General features: G+C 36.2%; 1 protein-coding gene across 2 annotated transcripts in view; it reads right to left on the bottom strand.

Moving 5' to 3' along the window:
• The window catches only part of LOC145673221 (uncharacterized), a 113,803-nt gene that overhangs the window by 18,798 nt on the left and 74,524 nt on the right, over positions 1-20,481 (bottom strand). For both annotated transcript variants that reach the window (XM_081742710.1, XM_081742711.1), the window contains 2 exons: positions 13,578-13,777; positions 3,100-3,273 (listed from right to left, as the gene is read on the bottom strand). In XM_081742710.1, coding sequence (XP_081598836.1) covers positions 3,100-3,273; positions 13,578-13,777 — 374 coding nt within the window. The remainder of the gene's footprint in view (positions 1-3,099; positions 3,274-13,577; positions 13,778-20,481) is intronic.

Here is a 20,481-nt window from a genome sequence, read left to right as displayed (position 1 = left end):
TAATAATAATAATAATAATAATAATAATAATAATAATAATAATAATAATAATAATAATAGACCTAATAATGTAAAACTATATATAAATAGATATAACGTTGTGGCCGTTCATCAAAGAAACGTCCGACATCGTTTCTTAGGTCACTCATATTGGATTTTTGGTAGTATACACTGAGAAAAATCCTTTCTACGGACAGCGGTATATTGTACAAATACTGTATACGGAATCCTCTTGCTTACTACAGAAATCACTATGGAGCATACGCTATCCATATGCTACATACGCACAGCCCTTAGATGTTACATCATGCCATTGCAGGATGTCTGGCATCTAACATTTTTCCATATATCACATACATATATTTATGTTACATTCCTCAGCTATATGTTATATACGTCCATTTGTATGTGAGATCCTGACCGCCTACATTGTTTCATATTGAAAGTACGTATAGATGGAACACTTATACGGAAAGTATTATAAAACATGCGTTTTCAGTTCTACATCTGCTGTACGTTAAGTCCAAAAACTACAGGGATTACGCATGTGATCTATCTTTTTAAGTATGCCACCTACAATTTTTTTTCAGTGTACTTACTGCCATATTCGTATTATGTGAATTAGACAATCCCAACTATGAAGTTTAACGTCTTTGTGGCTTTCAGTTAAAAACAAGCGCATTATAAAACTGCGGTAGATTCCTAAACTATGGAAATTCAATTAGTAGCTCTATCACTTTCAGTTTCAATAGGGGTATGGTCAGAGATGGAACATGTTCTTTTGACGCTGAGTCCATATCAGATACAGTTTCTTGTTATTTTGTTACAGTTTTTGCTCTACGATAATTAATTAATGATTGAAACTCGAAGCTATAGTACATTTTTATCACTTCTGGTTTGAATAGAGGAATAAGAATTGAAATGAATTCTACGTATTTTTAGGATCTTGAATTCATGTGCATTATTTGTTTAAGTTTCTCTACGGTAATCAACATCGAAACCAATAATAATAATAATAATAATAATAATAATAATAATAATAATAATAATAATAATAATAATAATAATAATAATAATAATAATAATAATAATAATAATAATAATTTTTACCACTTTCAGTTTTAGTAGAGAGTTAAGGGTGGGAAAAGAACCTATTCTTTCAACGCCGAATCCTAATATATAACGCTTTTTCTATGTATTACTAGGGCACGAGTCAAAATTAATCTGTATTTTAGATTCTACAATTTTACACAAAGGTAGAGGTTCAACTTGTACATTATTTTTCTACATAGATACCTTTTTGTTAATGCACTTGGCTTACCGGTACAAAGTCTTACATTCCTTCCAAGAATAATGTTTATGGTTGGTTGCGAAGCCATTTTTGTGCCGTTTCCTGCACATCTAAGTCTGTGATTGATGGGCAGAACTACGGCTGTTGTTCAATAAGACGCTACCTCATTAATGGTAATTCTTCTATTCAGGTTAAGAGCGTCCTGCTCCCTCCTCGTGCGTCACACTCGTCCGGACACTTTTAAATTTCTCGATCCAAGAAAAGAAGACACTTTTACATGACGTTCCCATATTATGATAAAAGCCTTCGATGAACTTCAGCCCTTTCACACCCTCCGACCAGAGTAATTGAATCACTGCTTGTTGTTCCTCGTTGGTGTGTAAACTGCTAGCGATAAGCGCAAGGCAAATGATGCCACCAGTATTAAATTTCGCACACTTGACCGCAGTCGTACTAACTCTAAGCACGGATGCCCAGAACCCTGACGGTGTACTATAACGGTACTGTAGATAATTTTTGACTCACCCTCGTATTACCTCTTTTGTTCTATAATGATCAATATCGAGACCGGAATATATATATATATATATATATTTACTACTTACATCTTCAATAAAGGATTAAAGAAGGAACTTTAACATATTCTTGCTGCGCTGAATTCATATTAAAAATAAAAATTCTCGCTCTCTCTTACCGTTTGTGCTCTGATTCCTGTCGACAGACATAATTGTCTATAAGATTTAAGCATAGCATAATTTGGAAATCTCTTTTTAACCGCATATCTCTGTGGTATTAAAAACAAGTGCATCTCCTTTTCAGCTCCTTAGTGATTGAAATACTTATTTTTCTTTCTTTCATTTTCTTTTTTTAACTGTCTTAGCAGGTAGTTGGGATTAAGCATAAACCGCTGCCAAATCTCATTTCAATTGGTTAAGGGTTCAGATTACGCCCCTAGTAGCAGAGACAACTTGCAAACCGCTTGCTGTAAGCTTGAATTCCAAGTCGGCCAAGCTTGCATCCAGTTTGATTGGAAAACGTGCAAGCATGCCACAAGCTGGATTCCAGTAACGAAGTTATACGGGGGCAACCTTGCATTTAGTGTTCCATTCAAGCTTGACGCAAGCGTTTTATAAGTAAAGTTAATGAACGGCCAGTGATGCTGTGATGCTCTGCGAAGGGTCTAAAGCATCTCTAGCAAGTATAACAAAAAGCAGATTGTATGAAAGCATGCGTTTCAAGTGCAAGCCTCGAAAGTCAATAGCCAAGCACGCGCCAACTTGCCGAAAGCTTTCTTGGTACTAGGGGCAGTGGCCAGTAAGTGGAATACAATTTTTATATACATATATTTAGGAGATATTTTATATATATATACTACTCATTCTGTTTCACGAACCTCATTAGAAAGCCATATTTCCATATCAGTATAATAACATTCTTAGATTTATACGAATTCAGATGACTTTTACTTTTATGAATCAAAAAATGAAATTATTCGTTATTGTATAGTACTTTTTAAAATTTAATGTTCAAAAGTTATGCCCTTTAAGATCTTTTCTTTCTTTAGTTAGATGTGACTTTTTTATGGCCCAGAAGTAAGAAGGAACAGATAATAATTTAGCTATATCCAGTGGTAGACCTTAAGGGAAGTCACGTCGACAAAAAATATCTATGAGCTAAATATATACCTATGTAATTTCTGGAGCGATGCAGTTTGTAGTGATAAAATTTTAAATTTTAGCGACGTGACTTCCTTCTAAATCCGCCACTGTCTTATTTTTAAGTGGTTTGATAACTTGTCTGTTACTTACTTCTGTTTGGAACGTACAGAAGAGATGACATAGATACGGGTGTTTAGTTCCTAGAGACAATACTTTCCGTTCTATAAGCGTACATTCCACGTCATCGTCCTCAAGAACCACGTCCTTCTTCAGACATTTGATGGCGTAGTAACACTCTGTACCTTTCAGCTCGGCCAACAACACCTACGGCAAAGAAAAACATCCTATAGAAGTACTCTAGAGAGAATGAAATTTAACAAAAAAAAAAAAAAAAAAGTTATACGCACAAAATATTACATTTTTTAAGAATGACTACCTGCATATCCGGTTCTTTATTTTAACAATTTTTAAAATTTATAAATAAGTAACTAAGTACGGAAATTAACATATATTATAAAATTGAAAGTGACTATGTTTGTTACTCTTAATCTCTTGAACCGCCCGACCAATTTCTATCAAATTTTCAACGTAGATGCGGTTTTGACCTGGGAGTGGTTTTTAGCTATTTACTTTGACGGTACAACTTAGGTGGGGGGAGAAGGGGGACAGAAAAATTAAATAAAACTTTAATAACTCTTGAACCACCCGACCGATCTTGATCAAATTTTCAATGAAGATGAGGTTCGGGACTGGAATTATTTTTATCACTTCACTTTGGCGGAGCAACGTAGGAGAGGGGGTCGAGGGGGAAATATACAAAAATCAATAAATATAAAAATTAAAGTGACTATGTTTGTGAATTAATTACTTTTGAACCAACCGATCGATCGCAATCAAATTTTCAATATCTATGAAGTTCAAACCTGGGAAGTTTTCTTTTTATCATTTCATTTTGACAGTAGATCTTAGGGTAGGGTGAGGAGAGGAGGGGAAATATATGAAAATGAATAAAACTTAATGACTCTTGAACCACCCGACCGATCTCGATCAAACTTTCAACATAGATAAGGTTCGGGCCTGGGACGTTTTCTTCATTTCACTTTTACAGTACAACGAAAGGGAAGGGGGAAGATATGCATATATAAAAAAGTAAAAATAAAAGTGACTGTCTTTGTGACTTCATCACGCTTAAACCACCCAACCGATCTTAACCAAATTTTCAACATAGATGAGGTTTAGATATGAGGTGGTTTTTATCATATCACTTTAACTGCAGAACATAGGGGAGGGGGAGGGGAGAAATCTATAAAAATAAATGAAACATAATAACTCTTGAACCACCCGTCCGATCTCGATCGAACTTTCAACATAGATAAGGTTCGGGCCTGGAATGTTTTCTTCATTTCACTTATACTGTGCAACTAAAGGGAAGAGGAAGGGGAAGATATATATGGAAAAAAAAGTAAAAATAAAAGTGACTGACTGTCTTTGTGACTTCATCACGCTTAAACCACCCAACCGATCTTTAAAAAAAAAAAAATCAATATGGATGAAGTTCGGACCTGGAGTGGGTTTTGTCGTATCACTTTGACGGAAGACTTAGAGGTAGGGGAGAGTACGGGCTTGGGATAATTTATATAAAGTGTGTCCCAGAAAAAAAATGTAACAACTTGTTAAAATAAGTTCTCGTAAATAACGAGTAGAACAGGACTCATTTCATTGTGTACTTGAAGCTTGCAGTTGTGAGTAGTGCTGTAGCTAGTAGACGTGCGGCGTTGTCAAACAGTCGTGCAAGATGGCATCAAAACAACTACAGACACGTAAACAAGTGATTTACAAATATGAAGAAAATCCTGAATGGTCATATGCATCCATAGCAAAAGAACTTAAATTGAATAGGAAAACCGTAAGGGACATTATTCTCCTTTTCAAGGATACATTAACGTGTGACAGGAAGAAAGGGAGTGGAAGGAAAGCTAGTGTAAGTGACAGTGCATTAGTGCGAAAAATTGTGAGTGCACATCGAAGAAATCCAGCACGTCTGTACACAGAATGGCTGAAAGGTATAATACAACAAAGTCAATTGTACAGAGGATTAAAAAACAAGATTTAAAGTCGTTTCGAGCTGTTAAAGTGCCGGACAGAAGCGAGAAACAACAAAATATTGCAAAAATGCGTGCACGAAAACTGTATGCGAATATGCTTCGCAATTTTCGAGGTGTCTCATTATGGATGACGAAACTTATGTTCTGGCCGACAGTCAACAACTGCCAGGACCAAAATATTATGTGGCAAAGAGTCGAATGGACGTTTCTACATATTGTAAAAACGAAACGCACAGCGAAATTCCCACTAAAGTTCTTGATATGGCAAGCAATTTGCTCCTGTGGAAAGAAAAGTTAGGCGTTCATCACTTCAGGGAAAATTAATCAGGATATTTACATATCAGAATGTTTAGAAAACCGGCTTTTGCCGTTTATTATGCAACATAATGCTAATACTATTTTCTGGCCCGATTTGGCTACTCCTCATTACAGTTGCAGGGCAGTTATTATGGTATGGACACAATAATGTGAACGTTGTGCCGAAAGCTGCCAATCCACCAAACTGCCCTGAACTTCGCCCCATTGAAAAATATTGGGCAGCAATGAAAAGAAAGTTGAAGGAGAGCAACGTAGCAGCGAAGAACATGCAAGAATTCAAACGGCAGTTAAAATGTGCTAGTGATAAATTGGACAAAAACTTTGTAAATCGCCTTATGTCGCGTATTAAAGCAAAACGCATTCATTTCTTTTTTCTGGACGTATTGATTAGTATTCTTTGGTGGTAGAAACGAACATACACACCCCAACGTACGTACAGAACATCTTCTCACATGATTACAATCTTTTGTTTTTCTACTCATGAATGTTTTAATTGTTACATTTTTTTTTCTGGGACACACTTTAATTTAACTTTGACGGTGCAATGTAGGGGAGGGGGAGGGGGAGGAGGAGATATATATGTAGAAAAAAATGAAAGTGACTATCTATGTGACTTCACTCTTGAACCACCTGACCGATCTCTATCAAATTTTCAACTTAGATGAGGTTTGGGCCTGGGATGGTGTTTATCTATTCACTTTGACGATAGAGCTTAGGAGAGGAGGTAGGAGGGGGAGATATATAAAAATAAATAAAACTTACTAACTCTTGAACTACCGGATCGATCTCGATCAAATTTTCAACCTAGATTAAGTTCGAACATGAGATGATTTCTGTCATATTACTTTGACGATGTAACTTAAAGGAGGGGAAAGACAAATGATCGAAAATGACCGATATTAGTGTCGAATCTATAGTTTTTGAGGTCGCTGAGATGAACAATGACACTTCCGATGCCGTGGCCCGCAACATGGGGAGAAGAGGGGGATATATAAAAATAATCTAAATGACAAATATCAAAAAGCGCTTTCGTAATACTAAAAAGTGACTGAAACGAAACATATTACTATTTAAAAAAAAATTCTATCCAGCAAAGCGGGTAATTGATGCTAGAATGAAATAAAAGGTTTTGTTCTGTTAATATATAACCGTTCTTTTGAAATATATAAGAAACGATAATCATGCCTGTTAGACTGAAAATATTTGAGAACAAGATTCTGAGACCCAAAAGGAACAGAAGTGGTTTACGGCGGAAAATTCACAACGAAAAACTACATAATTTATACCGCTTACCAAACATTGTTAGGGTCATCAAATCTAGGAGGCTCGGGTGAGCATGTCATGTAGTCAGAATGGAAGAAAATAAGAACGCTTTCAAAGTTTTAATTGAAAGTCCAATCGGAAAACGACCATTAGGAAGACCTAGGTGCAGATTAGAGGATAATATTAAGATGGATCTCGCAGAAATATGAATACAAAGTAGAAACTGGATCCAGTTAGCTAAGGATAAAAGTCAATGGAGTACTGTATGAAGAGCTTTTGTGAACTACTAAAATTTCATTGTAAAAGAAATTTTTAAAAGAAAGTTGTGCTAAAAAAAAAAAGCGTAAACACATGATTAAAAAGACATGTTATATCGAATAGTAGAAGAACGCTTCATTGATATGGTCTTGGTATGTACAGTCTTGTTCAAAGAAGTTCCGGTCATCCACCTTCCTTTATAAGGTCATGTTTTCACAACTGTCCGTAGGAAATTCTAATACTCCACTTTGGCTCTATATATCATCATCAGAAGTATTCTGCCATTATTGGCAGGTCACTTGCTGTAACTGAGAAGCTTCCATGCTCCATGATCTGTCGTTAACCTCTTCGTCTTCACGTACAATTTTTCTGTTTTGATATCATCCATTAAATGTAGTCTCCTTCGCCCTCTCCCTCCATTTCCTGCCACTATACCCTCTAGCACGTCCTTCATGATACAGTTCTTTCTTATCCAATGTTCCAACAATTTTCTCTTCCTCTTCTTAATAATATCAAAATTTGTTCTTTTCTCCCCACCATTTCTAACACCCTCTCATTCGTTTTCTGTTCGACCCAGCTAATTCTTTCCGTTCTTCTCCATACCCTCATTTCGAAAGCTTACAGTCATTTTTCATTATTTTACGTAATATCCATGTCTTCGACCCATACAGTACAACACTCCACAGGAAGCATTTTATGATTCTTTTTCTTAACTCTTTATTCTAGGTCGCACAAAATAATATTTTCTTTCTCCTAAAGGCTTCATCCCCATCAGGAAGTCGCGGTCGGAAAGAGGGATTGCCGCCGTCGACGGTGGCGGGCCGCCGGCACCCGTCCGCGGCGGCACGACGATTTACTTGTTCAAAGTTGCCGACCTTTTGCCGAGGCGGCAAGCGGTCGAAAATCGTAAAATAAAATGTCCTTTGCCGACTGTTACCGACCGTCAGAGTCGGCAAAACAGTCGGAAAGGCCTCTTTCCCACCCTCTGCCGACTCCTTATGCCGGCCTCTTTTAGATGGCGGCGCCGGCGCATTTACTGCGCCTTTACGGCTGTTTGCCGACTGTTCTATTCGTCGCGGTCGAAAATCGCGCTTTAAGATGCCGGCGTCCAGCGCCGGCAATCCGACCGTGGCATCTGGTCGGCATGGACAAATTGTCCGACTGTAGGCGGAAGAATCCTGATGGGGATTCGCCATTGCTATATTTGCTTTCATTTCATGTTCACAATTCCTATCATCACTAATAATACTACCCAGGTATCGAAAACTAGTCACCTGTTCTATTTTCTCCTTACCTAATTTACTTCTATATTTGACACCGACCTCTTCGTTCCAAAGATCGTAATAATCTAAATAACATCTACAGGTGTATGATTTAATTCTGGCTACGGGTTAATGAGTACAATGTTCTTCAAAAAGGGATAGATGGTAAGGATTTTTTGAACAAGATTGTACTTAACGCATATAGATGTTTAACGTATAATAAAACGGTTAGACGCTTTAATTCTGACATCAATTCTAAGAGTTAGTCGTATCTGGTCCGCTTACATTTTATAGAAAATAAATTTAATAAAATTCGTTCTAGGTATTCGGATTCTTAAATTAGCACAATTCATTCCTACGTGATAAATCCATACAGAGATTTTTAACACGTTATGATTCTTCTTGTATAAATAAAATTTTATATAGTTGTTCAAGAGCTTTGGAAAGTTAAAGCAGAAAATTGATATTTCTACGGTAGTTGAAAACTAGACAGACCGTATTTATGAAGCGATACTAATTAAAAGCAGAAATTCATGTTTTTTAAATTAGACTTTTCTCCGGTTGTTACTATAGCAACGAAATTAAAACACAATTACAGTTTTTTTTTAAAAAAAAAAAAAAGGACACACACACACACACACACAATACAATAGTTTATAACACCTATAACGAACAAATAATGTAATACGAAACATTTTTAGAACGAAAAATGGTATTGATTAGAAGAAATACTCGCAGTCAAACGCGCGTCTGGTAGTTCACATCAGCATTTTTATATGTATTATATATCAATTCCTTGCTGCAAGAACAATACAGCTTTAAAATACGACTTTCGCTCACTTAGAGTTGTAGGTATGACATATTTTGTTACTTAAATTTCACTACCACCGGTGTCATGGGACGAATACATATTGCACTTACACTTAAGCAACAGCAACTCTTATTCTAGTAAGGGTATCAGATTCTACCATACTCCACCTCGCAGCGAGTGGGCTTTGTGGAGGACAAACAACTTGTGGGGAGAGGGTTCTTTGAGTTCTTCCGTTTTCTTCAACTTTCTTCATTCCACCTTTCGTTCATTATCCTCATCATCGTCTCTCTCAGCCTTGAAACATATTTGTGAGACGTTAAATTAAAAAAAGAAGACATTATCATTGCCTGAAGAGCTGGTTCAAATTATATTTAAGTGTCCGATACAAATGATAAATATGTCGAAATATATGACAATTCTTTTATTATATCATGTGATTTATAACCATTAATTTATTCTTCAAATTATGATAAATCCTGATTTCATTACGATTTGCTAATAAATAGGTGTCACAGTATTAGACCTATGTCACTAGTAGTAGTGCAATTTAAGTAGTAAAATGCATCATAATCAAAACTCTAAATGAGCGACAGTCAGCTGTGCTGTTTTTGCAATGAGAGTTTTAATTCTTTTTCGTAAAGATAAGGACACATTAATTTCTAGTTTCTTTTCATTAAAACGAAAAGTTGACTTGTTCGTTACATACAGGAAAATTGGACAAATCATATGTAAAAGAAATACTGTATTGAAAATTTTTAGTTCGGGATAAAACATTGGACATATGTGGAAAATCATTTGGTTTGTAATACTGTACTTTTTCACCATATACGTATAGCCTATATAAATTTAGCGTTGACTCTTAATTTTAAATTGCTCCAATTAGGCACTATATAGTACTAATGTTGATATGATAACAAAAATAAAGCGATATGAAATGACTTGTACTTTGTACTCACTGCAAAAGAAAATAACAAAATATACGCGATAATTGGTTGTATTTATCTGTAAGACAAGAGGCATTACAAATTAAAAAAAATCATTGAAAACACTGAGATATACATTCTTTAAGTAATTGAAAAAGATACACTTTTATAGTTTGTTTAATATTCATGAAGCTAACATCTAATACTTGTGAGGTTTTTCAAGTATTTACTTTGTAAATTAAGTAAATTTTACCAACGTTCCGAAAGCAGCAGGGGCGTAAATAAGGGCCGCGTAGACCCCGCAATGAAGGGGGCCTCAAGCCAGCAGGGGGACCCAAATCGTAATGTGGTACATAGAGAAGGGAGCCCCACTCCACATTATCTGTGGGAGGGCCTCCAAGCCTTTAGTTATGCCACTGGAAAGTAGTTACAGTTTTCCGAGACCTAATTTGAATAGATATGTATGATTGATGTACATAGTGCTCGGAAACAACACTACGGTAGTATGAGGAATTATTCCTCACACGGAAAAAAATTAAAGATTAACATGCGTGTACAAATACTTAATTTCGCAATTATAGTCAGTCGAAAATTAAAAGAAAGATAAATTAAAGGGTAATAACGAAATTAGGTTCAATGTCGGCTAAAAGAACATAGTGATTATTTTGAGTCTAGATCCAAGTAAGGCAACCATAGATATGGAATGTTTAAGAGTTTTGAGATCCTGATTCATTGTTTTGCGTTCATAGATTTCATGAATTTTCTCCTATAATTCATGACTAATCCTATCGACGCTCCTATTTCACATCCGTAGATATATTAAGGGAATCTACTAGTGATGGCCACAAAGTTCAGGTTCCGGCGAAACCGGTTCCGCGAGAAACCGGTTCTTGGAGATTTTAGAACCGGTTCCGGAACCGATTTCAGACCTGGATCCGAAAAACCTGGTTCCGAAACAGGATCTTAGGAACTGGTTCCAGATCTGGATACGAAAACCCTGTTCCGATACCGGATTTCTAGAACCAGATTCGTTCAGAGCCTGAAACCGGTTCCTCCAGGAACCGGTTCCGGGCATCCCTAGAATCTACGTTCGAAATATTCATTATGTTCTTTCATTCAACACTGAGCCAATATCTAGTTCTTGAATTTGTATGGTCTCTATTTTAACACAGTAATTTTTCAAATCTCTTTATAATATCTGTTACAACATATGGTTGTATGTTGTCGTTTAAGTTAATGTTTTCTACGATCAAATAATTCCGCGTGGGCGTATTAATATACTTAAAGCCCCGAATAATTTTCCATTTGAATGCATGCTTTCGGAATAATTATTCTAATTCAATAATTGGAACTTATTTTGGTACAATTTATTCCCAAATATTTGTTTCAATCGGTTGAAAGAATATTTTTTTGTAAATTAATTCCGTAATTCATTTTAGTGTAATTATTTTGATGATCTTTTGCCAAGATATGGTTGAGTCTCACATAATAAATAGGATTTTGTATACAAAGTAAGTTATTTAAATATAATTTTAATTTCCATAGGTGAAGCTGAAAGAAATCAGCAGAACAGCTGCTAGAGATGAAATTAAATTTTTATTCATTCTTGTATTATAACGCGTCTTATAAAGCCAAAGGCTTAGTTAGCTTTAGTCATTGGCGAAGGGGCCGCGGTGGCTCAGTGGTAGAGCGTTCACCTCTGGTGCTTGGGGTCCCGGGTTCGATCCCAGCCCCGCCAAGTGAACTTTGTGGTGGACAAACACCGTGTGCGTGGGTTTCCTCGGGTTCTCCCGTTTCCTCCCACTTCTACATTCCACCATTTCATTCATTACTCATCATCACCGTCTCCTGTAGCCTAACCGGCATAACCGTGAGACACAAAACTCAAAGTTATTGGCGAAACTGTTACATTTCGATATTTCTATTCGAATTACTAAGGCAACGCTAACATGAAGCAGATAGTTACTGGAAAATATAATGTGTGCGTAGATCCTTTTTAATTTCTCCTTCCACAGAAAGGGAGAATGTCTCTCTGTAACATAAGTGCACTGCATAATGGTTTTGATGTGTTGAAATGTCTTACCAAGGAAAAATTATTTCGATTTTGGTTAACATATTTCTAAATTTAGGGATTGAATCAATTACGTGTCTTAGGTTGCTAGAAAAATAATCTTTACAATTAAGATATTAAGATTATTAAAATTACTCTACTTGTAATGGAAACAGGGGCGGGTGCAGGGGGGGCGATCGGGGCGATCGCCCCCCAGAAGAGTAAAGCTTTCTTATTTTATATATATAAATAAAACCCATTCCAAAGTTTGAAGCCCTTAAGAGTAACAGTATGACAACCCACGCCTCCCCCCAGAAGTCGGTCCTGGATCCGCTCCTGAATGGAAAGTTCTTATTTGGTTTGATGGCGCTTTGCAATTCGAATTGTCTGTTCCCTTTGCTCTAATGTTTATCTTTTCCTTTAAATTTCGATTACATATTTACTATTGCCTTCCTAACTGACCTGACTGACTGAGAGAAAGAAATCATGTAGTGTGCACGGTGGTATGATAGGTTAAGTTACATGTAATGTCTATGCTTTGACAATGAAATGTAATTACATTTAGATGTAATTGAGTGTAATTTCACGTTTAATAAAGAATGAATATAAGGGTTGAATTACAGTGTGAGAGTAATTGGGCAAATATTTCGGTATATGTTGGTGCATGAGTAGGATTCGTTTCATTATTATATGAATAAAATGGCCTTATGGCTAAATGACTTTAGATTAGGGATGGCCAGACGGATCCGGATCCTATAAGATCCTGGATCCGGATCCGAAATTTCGGATCTTGGATCCGAATCCGAAGTTTTGGATCTTGGATCCGGATCCGGAATTTCGGATCTTGGATCCGGATCCGAAGTTTAGATGCCGAAAGCCCAGGAATCTAAACCTAAAATCATCATCATTATAAGTATGCTTTCATTATTGGCAAGCCACTTGCCACAGCTGAGAAGTTTCCGTGCTCCATGGTCTTCTGCTAACCTCCTCGTCTTCACGTACGATTTTTCTATTTTGATATTGTTCATTAATTATAATCTCATTCGCCCCTACCCTCTCTTTCCTGCCACCATACTCTTTACCACGTCCCTCATGATAAAATTCTTTCTTAGCCAATGTCCCTCCCAAACAGTTTCTCTTCTTATTCTTAATAATATCTAAAATTATTCTTTTCTCCCCTGCCATTTCTAAGACCTTTTCATTCGTTTTCCATTCGACCCAGCTAATTTTATCCATTCTCCTTCACACCCGCATTTCGAAAGCTTCAAGTCGTTTTTCATCATTTTTGCGTAATGCCCATATTTCTAACCCATAAGTACAATACTCTACATGAAGCATTTTATGAGTCTTTTTCTCAACTCTGTATTCAAGGTAACACGAAATAGTCTTTTCTTCCTCCTAAAGGCTTCTTTCGCCATTCCTATTCTTGCTTTAATTTCATGTTCACACTTCATATCATCACTAATAATACTATTGTGATGTATAATTAAGTTCAGCACTAACACACAATATTGACTTTTCTTTGTATAAAGTATGTACACATTATTTTTGGCTGACTCTGTATTTGCTGAACCAATTATAGGGAGATGGTAGTAAGCATACTTTAATGTTAGTTAATTAACGTTGAGTTGAACTTACCTTTCCGAAGCTGCCTTTCCCGAGCACCTTAAGGAATTGGAAGTCTTCAACGACGTACTTGCGGAACCTCGGGATGGTCTTAGCGGGTGGTGTACACTTCTTGTATTGCGTCGTGGTCTCCTCTGTTTCTGAATCGCTGCTCGTCGGGGTTTCACCTACCGAGCTTTCCTCCGCCTTCGACTCACTCGAGGATGGCGGTGCTGGAAAGGAGAAAAAAGAAACATTACATTTATATTGCAAGGAAAGAAATAGAAATTGAATTATTTATTAACGTTTTTCTTGAAGAAATTGTAATTAACGACTAGCTGAGACATATCCACATCACACCACGTAAAAGGGGTTAGTTTGAATGCGTGATATTTTTGTCAATTAATATTGAAACCGGAAGTTGTAATACAATTCTACCATTTCCGGTTTTAGTAGAGAGATTAGAGTGGATATACAATGTATTCTTGGGATCCTTAATTGGTTGCAGAAAACAGCTTCTCGCTATCTATTATCGTTTCTATTACATAGCGATCAACGTTAAAACCGGAACTAACAGTTTCGGTTTGAACAAAGGGTTAAGAAAGAAGATGGCATCTACTCTTAGAATACTAAATCGATTCCAAAAGACGTTTCTCGCAATCTCTTAACGTTTTTGAGTTCTACGTAGATCAACCAGCTTTAGTAGAGAACTAATAATGTAGATGAAATATATTTTTGGGATGCTTACTCGATTGCTGGAAACCGTTTTTCACTATCTATTAACGTTTTACCTCTATAGTGAGCATCATTAAGAGGCCTCATCACGATGAAATTATAATACCGCTAATTTTAAATAATTATGTGATATATTCAAATAGATAAACGATAATCGAAAAGTGGAACAAGAGCTCCCTAGAGAATATTATTTTACATGTGATACCGTTATCACGACTCACTTATCTGCTTTCGATTTCCAGCTATTTAAAAAACCTGCATTTATTTTCGCGTTTTTAAATCGCTGCAAACGGAAAGCTACTAGGTGACTCGTGATAACGGTACCTCATGCAAAATAATATTGTCTAGCGCGCTCTTGTTCCACATTTCGATTATCGTTTATCTATTTGAAGATATCTCATAATTACTGTAAAATTAGCGGTATTTTAATTTCACAGGGATGAGGCCTCTCGAAACCGGAAATGGTTGATTTCTACCACTTCTGATTGAGTCTCACCTCAATCAACTAACTCGATTCTTAACTTTCATCCCCTCTACATCCTGGCCAAAATGGATGGTGATACATCAAGTAGTTTGTCTTTCGATTCGACGAACACACACATGGACTGACAGGATTAATACATAAAGCTGTTTTCGCTAAACAAAATTCTTTTTTAAAAAATTGAAGAATTGAGATCAAATTTGGCATCTAGTGCCCTATAACTTTTATCCTAGTAGAACAGACAGTAGGTTTACCGTCGTTGACTCTTACGTTGTTGTAACTGGCCACTTTACCGAGTATTTACTAACCAACTCAAATGTTAGCGAAATCCTTATGAAAGAAGTAAAATTGCGATTACGAATGCGAGGTGAAAAGTGTCGGATAAATGCCAGCAATTAGTTGGCCACATACATTTCACACTAAGTTCGGAAAATGTATTTTTCAACTTTGTTATTTGAATTACGAAGTTCCAACCGTATACTGACCGTTAGCCAATGTAACATGGAGCCTACCAAGTACGTATGTTGCTAAGGTAGATGTTTTATTTCATCTGGAACATTTTCTGGCGATACGTTAACTGGCGAGAGCTTGAAGTACAACATCTATTTGGAAGTGAACTTTAGCTTTCCATCAGTCCGTTTTCATAAAAGTGGAGGGACACAGTTTGGATCCCAACCCTTGTATTTTTTCTGTACTTAATATAGTAATCTGTTAAAATCTTATGTATCTCTCAAAATATTCAATCAAATCAGCTTTTGTTTATTTGCCCTTTGGTGGGATAGACTATGCCATTTCTGATCTCCCAGAGGAGTATTTAGTGATGTAGAACTTGTAATTTTGATGTCAGTTTTTATTGAAAGGGAAGGACAATATATAATATTATTCATACTTCATAGTATATTTTATTTCTTCTTCTTCTTCTTCTTCTTCTTCTTCTTCTTATTATTATTATTATTATTATTATTATTATTATTATTATTATTATTATTTTAGAAAAGAGTTTAACGATAATAAAAGCTTGGAGTCGAGTTGATTTTGAGTTTAACTCTGTTTGGGTTTGGGTTGATTTGTTTGAGATGATTTTGATTTTGAGTCCCTTTCAGCAGCGAAGCTATACGAGACGGGACCTATTGGTTAACGTAGAGTCCGAACCACATGAACTCCCGCCAGTAATCGAACCCAGTTCTCCCACGCCAAAGGCGCGTACGCTACCCGGTTAGCCACGAAGCAGCTCAGTAAAAGTTTGGAATGATTTATTAAGACTCATTTCTCATTTGCTTCTGCTAACCATATTGTAATGTCTCACGTGTTACTGTATACAAACGATACTCTATGCTTGTGTGGAGGTAGAAATTACTCTCCAATTTGCAAGGAAGAAGAGAATCATAATCTGCAAACAGCATTTATTTATTTATTTATATTTTACAAAAGCAATTATACTAATCCACATAAAACTAACAGGCTATTTTGGACATATGACAAATTGTCACTGAATTTTTGAAAACTCTTTATTGTAATTTGTTACCGACTAAGTTCAGGCCAAATAAGTTCAAGCATGGAGACTTTAAAAGGGAATTTTCTAAATGTTTCGTTTGTTACTTTCGTCAACTACGTGTAGCATTATCTATCAGATACCGTTCGAAAGTCCACTCAAATGTAAATTAAATTAGGTGTAACTCGTTCTTATACTTACCACTGAGCTGGTGGCTAGTGCGTGATACATGTGATCCAGGGTCCAATTTATAGTGGGAGAGCACTAACATTTGGAGGTATTATAGTGGTTCAAATTCCACCTTAAACTGTAGAAGTACATCTCATATAGCCTGGGTTCTGAAAGGAACGCTAAAGTTTAAAACAAATACTTGTGATGCTGGAGTGCAGTGGCTTAGTGGTAGTCGATATGGTGTAGTTGAGCAGTCGGAAGCGTTCCACTGACAAACAGAATGCGATTTCGTCTGGAAAGCATGAGAGTAATTTTATCTTAATTTTGTATATACTGTATATTAAAGCGAGTGAGTGAGTGATTTAAAAAATGAATGATGAACGATACTTCCTGCAGTACAGAATGTTTCCAATTAAAGTATAGCCTGTATTCTTTAAAACAAAATGTCTCTCTACCTAAAGCAGATAGGTAATTTGTTATATTTTTTGCTGTGTTTTGTATCTTAAGAAGGTAAATGTTTTTAGAAAATTGCTAATGCTAGTTTGGGCTGGTAGCGAATTGGGCGATTTTTAAATTTCTCTCGCTACCAAAATTACAAATTGGGTGACACGCTACTTTTAATTGTTTGCATAGGGGGCGCGGTGGCTCAGTGGTAGAGCGTTCACCTCTGGTGCTTGGGGTCCCGAGTTCGATCCCAGCCCCCGCCAAGTGAACTTTGTGGTGGACAAAAACCGTGCTCGTTGGTTTTCTCGGGGTTCTCCCGTTTCCTCCCACTTTCTTCATTCCACCATTTCACTCATCTTTCATCATCACCGTCTCCTTTAGCCTAACCGGCATAACCGTGGGACGTAAAACTCAAAGATTTCATTTCATTTTTAATTGTTTGCAGGTCTTAAGAATGCGCTACTTTTTACATTTTTATATATGAAATCACGAATTATTAGTTTTATATAATACATAATGTGTAAGTGAAGTTACAATAAATTAATGGTTCCCAGATAAAGAATTTAGCAAATGAATTAAAGAAGTGAGGTATTACAGAGAATAAACATGATGTAAACGTTGTAAAGTGTATTTCAGAGCCCACAAAACTGACTTAAACAAACAATGTCTGCTTGAAAATCAGAGAAGTCGCCCATTCTACACTGCTTTTCCATTTCATTTCACACGGCAGTTCCATTGCAGCTGACATATTATGTAGTTTGCTCTAACACACTATCGCCAACAGTTCGAAACTACGGTCGCAGCCTGACCATTACCAACCCACACATCTGGCGTCTGAGATTTTACATTTTTGTTTGGGATACAAACAGTTCAAATCCACTACTTTTGGAGCACAACCTCGCTACCTTTAAAATCTTCACACCTGGCAACACTGAATGTGGCACATCTCGACTTCCATCTCGAAGTGGGGGAGAACTTTCTCAATCGCACATTCCCTGAGAAATGGGAAGTACGAAGAAGTAATCCTGCGGAGTGCCCACTTCAATCTCTGGATTTAAACCTTTACACTTCTTTCTTTGGGAAACTAAAGAACACAGTGAACGACGAAAATCTTCAAACACTAGAATATATAAAAGAGTAAATTGAGTAGGTGTATGATACTATACCATTAGAAACAAAATACAATTGGTATACTGCTTTGTTCTATGTCGACGATGTTTAGCGGCATAAGGTAGCAATTTTGACCATTTACGTCCTTAAGGATAAGGTACACTAAAGTTGTTCATCTATGTGTTTTAATTAGTGAAGTATTCTGTTTTTTTTAAAGAGTATAATTACATATTAATTTGATACATCCTGCATGTAAACTTACTAGTTGTTTGTGTGTTTACGAAAAATAGCAACTGAAAAAGATTAAAATTTACATTTTTTTTTCCTACTACAACTCTAAGCGAAGTGTCACTGGCTCTGAAGTTATCATCTTACAATTTTTATTATTTTAGTCAATAGCTGATATAATCATGTAATTGTGTTACTAGGGATTACATGATCCAAACTAGTAATAGCAATAGACACAGAATTGGGACAAGAGAAAAGTTAATTGTAACACGTTGGTTCTACATGTGGTAACAAATCGCAATCACTTTGCTACTAAGTAAACCACATGGTTCGAAAAGAAACATTTGGTGAGATAGTTTTTGTAAGGCTTTTTTAAACAAGAAAGACAGTTAAAAAAAATAGGGCACTGCATTTTGACCGGCAGAGAAAGTAATCTGCGGTTTATCTTTTCAGTGTGTGTACGTTAGCAAACAACATGGCCTTCCGATTGCTTCTTCACAATTTGTTTTAGAACCGGAACTCCCAAACCACCATTATTGACGCCAACAACCGGTCATGGGCCATTACGTAACTAGTACACATTTACGAGAGAAATCGGATGAAAATAGACATTGTGAGAGGAAGCCAGATAGCATAATCAAACTCTTCACTTAAGCGCAGTAATAAAAAAAACAAGATCTTCCTACGCAATCCGTTCCTTTCTTCCTTTTGGTTTGCAATGTTATCCGGTGCAACACGTCTCTCTTATATCACAATGTCTGCTGGTCCATCTGCCCTCAAAAGCAAATTGTCTTTTTAGTGTGACATTATGTTTTCCGTTTCTTGGCAAGAATCTCAACAACTAAAGGACAATGATTCTTAATGTCTCGTCAACACTTGGCAAACGTATCTGCCCAGCCAGCGATTCTCCACACTCGAGTGGGTTAGTCCGCCTCCATATTATAAAAGCTAAGGCCACTAGTCATATGGATCAGGAGTAGTTCCTCCTTTTGTTCTCAAGAATTTGTCAGGGGAAAAAATACTGAATGCTGTATCGAAATGAACAGACAGGATGATTGGATACATTATGAAACATTGAAGAATCACCACACTATTAGCTATGGAGGGAATGACACAAGGAACATACTAGAGAAAGACCGCGATTAAAATATACAGGCCAGTAAAATTTGATCAATTGTTATTTGCACAAGGTTTTTGAATTGTATAAAAGTACAATAAAATCTAGCCACCATTTGCAAACAGAATTAAAATAGAAACTTCCTTCACTGTTACTTAGATTTAAATCTCGTAAAAGAAGAAGTCCTGATTGACTACTTGACTGATTGATCAGCGTACAGACCGAACCGCTTAAGCTAGAAACTCGAAATTTGGACAGCGCATAGGATAGGATTTGTGGTGTAAAGGTCCCACTAACGAAGGAATTTTGGATAATTCGATGGGGAAGGGGAGGGAAAGAGGAGCGATTACTATCTTAAAATGTCCATGTATCCGAATTCCGGTCTCTCACAGACTACTACTACTCCTCTACCAAATTGAAATAGTAATATTTCAGTATTTAGTCTTTTAATTTAAAATTATTAAAGTCCCGTTTCAGCGTTTTTTAATGTTCCTCTTAGAAAGAAAGAAAAGAGGCGAAAAGAAAAAGGGCGGATTTACAATCATTATACTTGGATGGCTATATCTCGAAATTTTTTTAAGGTGAGAAACATGAAATTTTGTAATTAAAGGCGTTTTAAGCGTTTTTCCAATACACGTTTTTCCCTTAAAAAGAAAGAAAAAATAGTCAAGGTTGCAATTGTTAAAGTAAGATTATAATATCTCGAAATTCCTTAAGATTAGAGATATGTTAAAAATATGAGGAATACGAGTCTGTAAGCCAAGAAAATGCGGGAATCTGGGAGCGAAGTATCCAACTAGCCGAAGGCTAGTTAATCATTTGTTGATAAATGTTTATATGTTATTATAGTTACATGCAGGGGTGAAATGGGGGATATAGTCTCCTAGGTATATAAATCATTTTCATTTAAGTCATGATGTAGCCCGATCAGACTGACTATTAATGGCCGTTCTCTGATTTCCACCCCTAGTTTAAAGTAGATACTGTTGTAATAGTTGATAAGGCCTTCCTTGTTCTTTTAATTCATTTCTTTTTGTTTATTCGTTAAAACTTGTTTCTAAGTCTTCGAGAAGATTCTTCTTCTTTCTTATTTTATAGTAGTAGCTTTCTTTCGTTTTAAGATAAGCCTTGATTATACATGATAATGCTTTACATTTTT

The sequence above is a fragment of the Thermobia domestica genome, chromosome 16, assembly GCF_964235325.1.
Source record: "Thermobia domestica chromosome 16, izTheDome1.hap1.1, whole genome shotgun sequence".
NCBI lineage: Eukaryota > Metazoa > Arthropoda > Insecta > Zygentoma > Lepismatidae > Thermobia > Thermobia domestica.
This window is presented reverse-complemented; position numbering and strand designations above follow the sequence as displayed.